The sequence below is a fragment of the Gavialis gangeticus genome, unplaced genomic scaffold (assembly GCF_001723915.1).
Source record: "Gavialis gangeticus isolate Ggan-Ray unplaced genomic scaffold, GavGan_comp1, whole genome shotgun sequence".
Lineage (NCBI taxonomy): Eukaryota > Metazoa > Chordata > Crocodylia > Gavialidae > Gavialis > Gavialis gangeticus.
Window position 1 is genome coordinate 39,354,172 of NW_017729028.1, and position 8,214 is coordinate 39,362,385.

The following is an 8,214-nucleotide window of genomic DNA, read 5'->3' on the forward strand; positions in this document are numbered from 1 at the left end:
ATTATTTTTTTAAGTCTCTTTTTGATAGCATCTGGAAGGCAAAGGGCGGAAGAAATAACCATCTAATAATGTTTTTCTTTTTGAGGTGCAGGTTTCTGAACTGGTTAAGCTAAATTGTTTGGGAGATGACATCCTTCCACTTAAATTGTAGTTGATAAATAACTATTGCCTGCATGACCCATGGCTGCCAGAAATTCTAGTCTAGTCGGCAATATTTCATGTGAGCAACTGGCGGGGAGGAGGGAGACAGGACAGTTCAGTGCAGTAGCAGAACTAAAAATCTCTTAAAAACCTCCCTATGGTGCTGGCTTCAGGCAGTTTAGGCAGTCAGGCTTTAAAGCAAACCTGGAGAGAGATGTTTGGTAAAAGGAAATTGTACAGTACCATAAATAATAAATGGGTGTTCAGCACTTTACGTCAGGGCCAGGTCATTATGATAATGACTAGCCAATTGCCCGTCAAGAATGATGGGGTGGGGAGGGTGGGAGGAAGGGGAGGGGCTGGGATGGAGTGCCGCCACCTAATGTCCCATGCCACCCTTTGTCCGGTCCTTGGCTTGGCTTTGGAATCCAGGCAGCGCTCCCCCGTGCTTGGAGCACTCTGATTGGCTGTTTGCATCACCCAATCAGAGCGCGAATAAAGTGTTACGGACAGACAGACAGACCCGGGCTTTTATAATACTAGAATCGTAGTTCGTTTCTGGTGAAGTTGACTGAAGAATGCGTAAGACATTTAAAAAGAAGTTAAGCCTCTGTTTAAAGGATCCACCTGCATGTCATTCTTCAGTTGTTGGGTGTATTCAGGAAACAACATGCCAGATCGGATCATTTTACAGTCCCCCATGTATTTGGGGCACCAGAATGTGTAGTTCCATTTTTTATTTGGCTTCCTCTGACTTCACCTGCAGGCAGTAAAGGGAGAAAGCTCTGCAATTAAAAATGTATGCAAAAGCACTTTTGCTAGATCCTAGGTAGGAATCAAATTCCTAATTTAATTCGTAGGTAGCAATTAAACTTGTCAGTGGAAGAAAATTTAGGTACTGGTGTTTAACTGATGTAAAATGTACTCTTATGTCACTAGTGGCTGGTTATAAAGCGTGTTAAGGGGAGGACCCAAGCCAGTAGAAAAGGTGAAATGGAAAGGAAGGTCTAGTTGTTTAGCTTTCCAGTGTGTTTTTCTGATTATGCATCTTGTCTCCTATTCTGCACATGTCTTGAACTATAGAAGAAACAGAGTTCTTGTGGTATGAATGCTGTGTCTGGTATTGGGTTGACTGTTGCAGCTGATCAGCATGGATAAGTGAGTTAGAAGATTTGTTCTTATGTAAAAAGAAATTTTAAAACATCCTAATCTCTTTATTGGCAAACAAGATATTATTCTTGTGCAACAGATGTATGCAAGTACATTGCCAGGGTTCCTATGACTAAATTGGTGTTTGTTTTGAATAAAACAGATTCAACTTGTTCAATTTATTCCCTTCTCTCCCCCCGTGCCCAGGTTAGTTGACTTCAAATCTGGGGAGTTGTCTTTTTGGTACTTTCTTAAAGAAACATTTAAAGGGTCCTTGATTTTTGCATACAGAATTCTTCTTGTCATATCCTTTACAGACAGGCAAGTCGGATCCTGAAAAAATTGGCTTTTTGTTCACAAAAAGCACGTGTTAAATGTCTTTTTTTTTTAATTTTCCAATGGATAGAGTATTTTTCTAGTGGATAGAGCACTGGGCTGTATTCCTACCTCTGCTTTGCCCTGTTAGGTCACCTTGAATAAATCCCTTGGTCTCACTGTGTCCCATTTTTTTCTTGCCTTTTAAAATGGATATGGTTACACTAACCTCCCGTATAAAATGCTGAGATGTACAGATTTATAGATGGCCTAGGTCATTGATTTTCAACCAGGGTGCCACGGCACCTGGTGTCTTGAGATCCTTTCAAGGGTGCCACAGAGTGCCATTAAGTATTAGCACTACTAGGTGTGCACACATAAGCCCAGAGGTTTCAAATAAGAATCCAGTGTAACAAATGTTCAGACCTGTTGTGGTTTTTCTGAGTTCTTTGCAATAGAAGACTTTTTCTCTTTTTCTTTTCTGTAGTCAAAAAAATAAGTGAAAAACGAAGAACTTGCATTTTCTGAGTAGTGCCTTGAGTCTAAAAAGATTGAACTACTAGCCTAGGTATTATATATTATTTATCCCAAGGACTATTTTCTTGTATATAAAACACTTAAAATAAATGCAGTGCATAAAATCAAGAAATTTCACATTTCCTTATGTGTCTAAGTTAAGCCTTTTTTTTTTTCCCTTTCCTCAGTTGACTACATCGTGGAATATGATTATGATGCAGTGCATGACGACGAATTAACGATCCGAGTTGGGGAAATCATCAAAAATGTGAAAAAATTAGAAGAAGAAGGATGGCTAGAAGGGGAGCTAAATGGGAAAAGGGGCATGTTCCCTGACAATTTTGTAAAGGCAAGTTCTCTGTATTAACTTTAGTCTGCTCCACTAGCTTAGGGGCTATTTTAAGCATATAATAACATTGTAACAAGATTCATATTTATATTGTTTTATTAAGCAAATTATTTTACTGATCTTATTCTTTAGGTCTGTTCTAAAAAGATTTACTTTCCCCCCTCATGTTTCCGAATAAAGTTAAAAGTAGTTACAGTACTGTTTATCCACGTTTGCTTTAATACTTTTTAGTGCTTGTCTCATCACTGAATCCTTAGTTCTTCAAGGCTTATTCGTTTTCTGGCATTTTTACTTGTGTTATAAAACATTTATCATGTTACTATGAAGACATGTTTTTAAAAAATGCTTTATTTGTGCTATTTGGCTTTAAGGGAGAAGACAAGTGCCTAAGCTTACTCTGAGTCATAAATATTTTCTCTTTGCTTCTGCTAAGCAAAGTATTTTTTTTGTACTTCCAGTGTTCTTGAAAAATCCATTTTTTCAGGCTTAACTGTTTCTTTCACTTCTGTATGTCTTAGTCTGATGTACTCCATGCAGTGATCTTTATTACTTCCTTCTTTTAATGCCCTCTTGATATCTGAAGTTTGCCTGAGAAATTACTTCATTAGGTGCTTTTTAACCTTTCTGAGCAGCTCTGAGGGTTTCCTTAGCTTAGCTTTCCTAGTTAAAATTATGATCAAAGAATTTAGATAAATTCCCTTTTATACTGTCTTATGACTTGTATATTACCGTATTTACTTGAATTTAAGTTGACCCTGAATTTAAGACAACCCTGCAATAATTAGATTCTTTGTATGGGAATTTTATACATTTGTTATAATTTACCAGGTATAGAATCCAACTATCAGAGGGTCATCTTGAATTCTTCACCTTCCCATTGCTTGAATAGGGGAAGATAGTGGCTGGGAGGAGATCAGGTGACCCCTTGCCCTTTTTCCGCCCCCACTACTTCCCCCTGCCACTGACACCCCCTCCCACACAGCTCCCTACAGCGTCTTCCTGTCTCCTCTGACTCTCCACAGCCCTCCTGCCTTCCCTTTTTGCTGTCAGATGCTGCTTGGGCACTGTTCCCTCCTGGAGGACAGCATATGGAAGCTCAGCCATTGCTGGCCCATGTAACAATGTCAGTACTGCTGACTGGCCAGTCAGGACAGACTTTCCATGGGCTCTGTGCCTGGGAGGGAACTCGCCCCAAGCGGCTCTTGACAATAAGGAAGAAAAAGGAAAGGGGGAGGGTGCAGAAGCTGCAAAGGGCCAAAGTTGAAGGTGGTAGGGCAGGGGGCTGTTGGGCATCTGACTGCCCCAGACCCAGGCTCAGGGCCACAGCAGCTGCCTGCTTCCCCCCCACCCACACACACCCTCCTGTTCCCCCATACAAATCTAAGATGAGTGGCTTTTCCCCCCCATGCTGATTTGGGGGGGGGACTTCATCTTAGATTCAAGTAAATATGGTCTTTTTTTTTATACACAAAATAAAGACTTGTAATATTCATCACTATGACAATTGACTAGCATATAATTAACTGAACAATTGACTAGCATATAAACTTATGTATGTTTAATAAAATGACATTTGAGGCACTTCTCTGTAGTTTGTTTTATTTATTTATTTATTTATTTTTTGAAATACTGAAACATTGCAATTCTGTACTTGCTGCTTAGGATTTTTGATCCACTGGAGATAATTCTTTATTTAGAAGTGTGGGCTTTTTTCCCTCCACCCCACATCCGTTCTCTTTCGTTTTTTTTTCTTTTTCTTATGTAAAGGAAAAAGCTAAAATCCCAAAGACAATGATCTGGGGTAACCTCTATTTGTAAGGTTAATTTGGGTAAAAACAGTTGTCTTCTGTAAGCACAGGTGGCCACTCATCGGGGATGTTTTATTAAATAGTAAACCTCTTTTGAACTGGAAGTGCTTTATAAGCATTAATGAGCCTACTTTCCTCTGTGGGGTATTATGAGGCTATTATGATCACTGTTCTGATGAGGTTAGAGTGACTTTCTGGTGTTATACAGGAAGACGGTGTTAGAGACAAGAACAGAAACCAGGTCTCTGCTTGGTCTTGTGGCTAAACCACAAGGACTGTGTTTTCTTCCTCACTGTAAAGCAGAGATTACTTAAGGTTGATTTTGTTCTATGGTTTCCCAACAGATCCATTTATTACTGTTCTGTATGTGCCCTATCTTTACATAGGCTTTTTATTTTTCATTTGTGGGTAGAGTTTTTATTTTGGATATTTCACTGCGTCTCTGCCATTAAATATTGATGTAGCTGGTGTAGGGCACCAAAAAAAATCTCCCAGCTGTATTAGATGCTTGGAGAAGGAATGGAATTTGATTTAAATAAGTCCTTCCCCAAAGCCCCCCACTGTCCTTTTAGTTCTAAACATTTCAGTATATGACTTACTAGTATTTCTGTAGAAGGAGCAAATGTTCCAATTTTAAAAGTGTCTCTTAGTAGTGTACTGTCATTAGTGGAGCCCATGGGCATTTGGCATAGGAGAGCTTCTTTCCTATTGGGTTACTGTGGTGTATAAGGCCGTTTGCAAGAATGAGACCAGTTTAATGTCCAGCCTGGAGGGTTAGGGCTAAAGATATACACTTATGAAGTTTTCCTTTTATAGACTGCATAAGGCACAGACTTCAGCTTCCTGTCCTGGCCCTGCTCTGAAGAGCACTGCTTCTCCATAGGGCTTGGGGGGACAGGTACTGATTTTTTTTCAGTCCTTTCAGTCCTTTGGTCTACCTGTCAAAGATTGGCAGTAGTGATGCTGTCTTCCAGGGGAGGTTGCACCTTCAGGGGACAGTGGTTTAGGTCTACTTCTGACAAATTAACTGCCTCCTCTAGGATGGTTTTAAACTTAGAAATCAAGTTATAGGCTGCAGTGTGACCAGGCCATCAGATAGCAAGCCAGCAAGTAGCTCGCTTAGGAAAGAAGTTAGTAGGGAAAGCCTTCTGCCCACTTGATGTGGAAAGGCCCTTTAGGGTCCTCTCCCTCTGACCTTGGATCTTGTGTAGAAGTCCTGGCTTGAGAACACCTGCTTACATAGAAAGGGCAAAAATCTCACAGGGACAACACTTTAGGAGGGGACCCGGCAGCAGGATTGGTTTTCGCTTAACATGTTGGGTGGTTTGAGGTTGAACTTTAAACGCATCCTTGAAAGAACTGAAATACTGCTGTGGTTGGAAGTTTTATTTGATGCACTGACTAGCCAGTAAGTTGACTCACTAGGTGTCACTTCTGTTTTGGCAGTGTGCGCTTTGTTCTGGTAGGAAGTAGGGATGTAAAAGGTTAAACATTTTAAATAAGTACATTTATACCAGTATGCATTACTGGTTACTGTTTAGTGTGGGCCGCAGTCTGGAGGGGAAGGGAGGTGGCATGGTGCCTCAGGAACAGGAAGGCAGCAGGGCAGGCAAGACAGAAGGAAGAGAGAGACAGGCGAGGGGGACTAGTATCCATAGCTAGTCTGCTCCTTCTTTCCCAGTGCGCTGGCGTGGGAAAGCTCTTCGCTTGCTGCTGCTGTCCTCCATCAAAGGCCCTGGGGAGCGATTCTCAGCAGCGGCTGTGTCTGAGCGGGTCTGTGCATGGCCCCGAGCTCCCTGTGCTGCTCTAGGCAAATGGCTGCAGCCCCTGCTTCACAGCGGGGCAGGGCAGGTGCTGGCCTGGGGCTCTGTGCCCCCCCCTCCCCCGCCTGGGACTAGGTATGTGTTATCAGCTAACTGGTGAACCAGTATAACTAGACAAGGTTAAACAGATAATTTTAAAACAATATTTACATCCTTGTTAGGAAGCAAATTGAGACCATGCAGCTCTGCATGCAGTCATTCTCGCCTACTTCAGATCAACACTGAATTGGCAGGGAGGGGCTAATTTTATGTATGTTCCTTGCACTTGCCGTCCCCCTTAATTATATAAGATGTTACAAAGCAGGCTACAGCCGTTCCTAAGTTATGGTAGAATCAGGTCACTTTTCTGCATCTTTTCAAGTGCTGACTGCTTTTAGACAAGTTGAAAATAATTAACCAAAAAGCATGACTTGCATCAAAGCATCTGGAAAAAGATGCTTTGATTGCCAATAAAGCATTGCCTCCTTTATATAAAGGATTTCCTCCTTTTCTTGCCACTATATATAATATTATATAAAGGATTGTCTCCTTTTCTTGCCAATATTATTAACACAGAGTAGTGACTTCCACCAGTTCAGTGGTGCAACTTAAAAAAAAAAAAATATCCTCTGCAAACATATACTGTTTGAATGTTCATCTGTGGTTGGCATGATTAATGGGTGATTTAATAGACATCCATGTTATTTATTCTGCATGCCTCTTTAGCATCTGGGCATCTACCCTGGTGCATGTAATACAGCAGCAATCTTTTTGTAGTCAATCAAATGCTATGGAAATAGGTTTTAGTATATTTAGGTGTCTCTTCTACCCTTCTCTTTAATCCAACATTGACTACTCTAGCTGTGACACGTCCATCATTTTTGTCATGTTTTCTTTATAGATGGTCATCAGAATAGGCTGGTTCTTAATAAATAACTCCAAGTAGTCAACCACTAAAGTCCATTGCACATTTTGGGGAAGAATTAGCTTAGAACCACCAGCTCTCTTCAAGGAAGCTCAAACAAATGGATTGTTATGGAAGTATTTTGAAGTTTTCTACAACATTTAGCTAAAGATGCATCAAATGAGCAGTACGCCCATATAAGCTTTCAAGATTGCTTCATTATCTTCTAAATTACTGTATTTTCTAGTGGACAGTAAGCTAACATTATTGGTGCAGAATCATAACTATTCATAATTTGAGAGCTGAGCTAATCGGAGCTCAGGTAAATTGAATAAAGTAGGAGCTTGATACCATCCAAGTGGGCTTGGTGGAGAATCCGGATCAAGGAAGACACGTGATAATGTCTGCTGGATTCAAGCCAAGTTCCAACACTTGTGATGACTTTGCTGATCCTTTGTATCCAGTAGTATAGACCCTGCGTCCTGTGCAGGGTCAGTCCCCTAATACAGAGGTTCCCAACCTGTGGTATGCATACCCTTGGAAGTACACGAGACATCAATGGGGTGTATGCAAGAGAAATTGTGTGATGGCAGATTTAATTTTCATTATAATAATAATAATTGGCATTGAAGGGGTTAAAACATAAACCATATGTTTTACGGTAGGGGTACAGTGGCAGCTGATGCATCTGGAAGGGGGTATGCACTAAGAAAAAGTTTGGGGATGTCTGCCCTAATACATAAAATATGGTGCCATTTTTTTAAAGTTTGACTGTAAGAGTTAGATCAGGGGTAGGCAAAATGCTGCCTATGTGCTGGATGCAGCCCACCAGGCCATTGCATCTGGCCCATGGGGCCCCTAAAAATTTTAGAAAATTAGAAAAATTTAGAAATTTTAGAAAATATTTATCTACCCCTGGCTGCCTGTCATGCAGCCCTCAATGGCTTGCCAAAACTCAGTAAGTAGCCCTTTGCCCGAAGTAATTGCCTACCCCTGAGTTAGATGGTTTCCCCCTTGTTCTTATATACAATAGAAGAAAATCAGCCTTTAATTCCAGTTTTTATTACTCACTGACTCAACATATTATTTTATTTATGTTTTAATAGATTATACTATATTTATACTTTAGCCTATACTGAATTAAATTCAGATTTCATTTTAAAATGCTTTATTTTTAAAAAGGAAAACAATTATAGTTTCAAAGTTTCATAGTTTCTAGGGTCGGAAGGG

At 40.5% G+C, this 8,214-nt stretch overlaps 1 protein-coding gene across 1 annotated transcript in view; it reads left to right on the forward strand.

Annotated features, from left to right (window-relative positions):
- The first annotated feature begins 719 nt into the window (after positions 1–719).
- CD2AP (CD2 associated protein) overlaps positions 720–8,214 on the forward strand; it is a 122,481-nt gene continuing 114,986 nt past the window's right edge. The window contains exons 1-2 of the mRNA XM_019520692.1: positions 720–723; positions 2,310–2,470. Of these exons, the coding sequence (XP_019376237.1) occupies positions 720–723; positions 2,310–2,470 (165 nt within the window). The remainder of the gene's footprint in view (positions 724–2,309; positions 2,471–8,214) is intronic.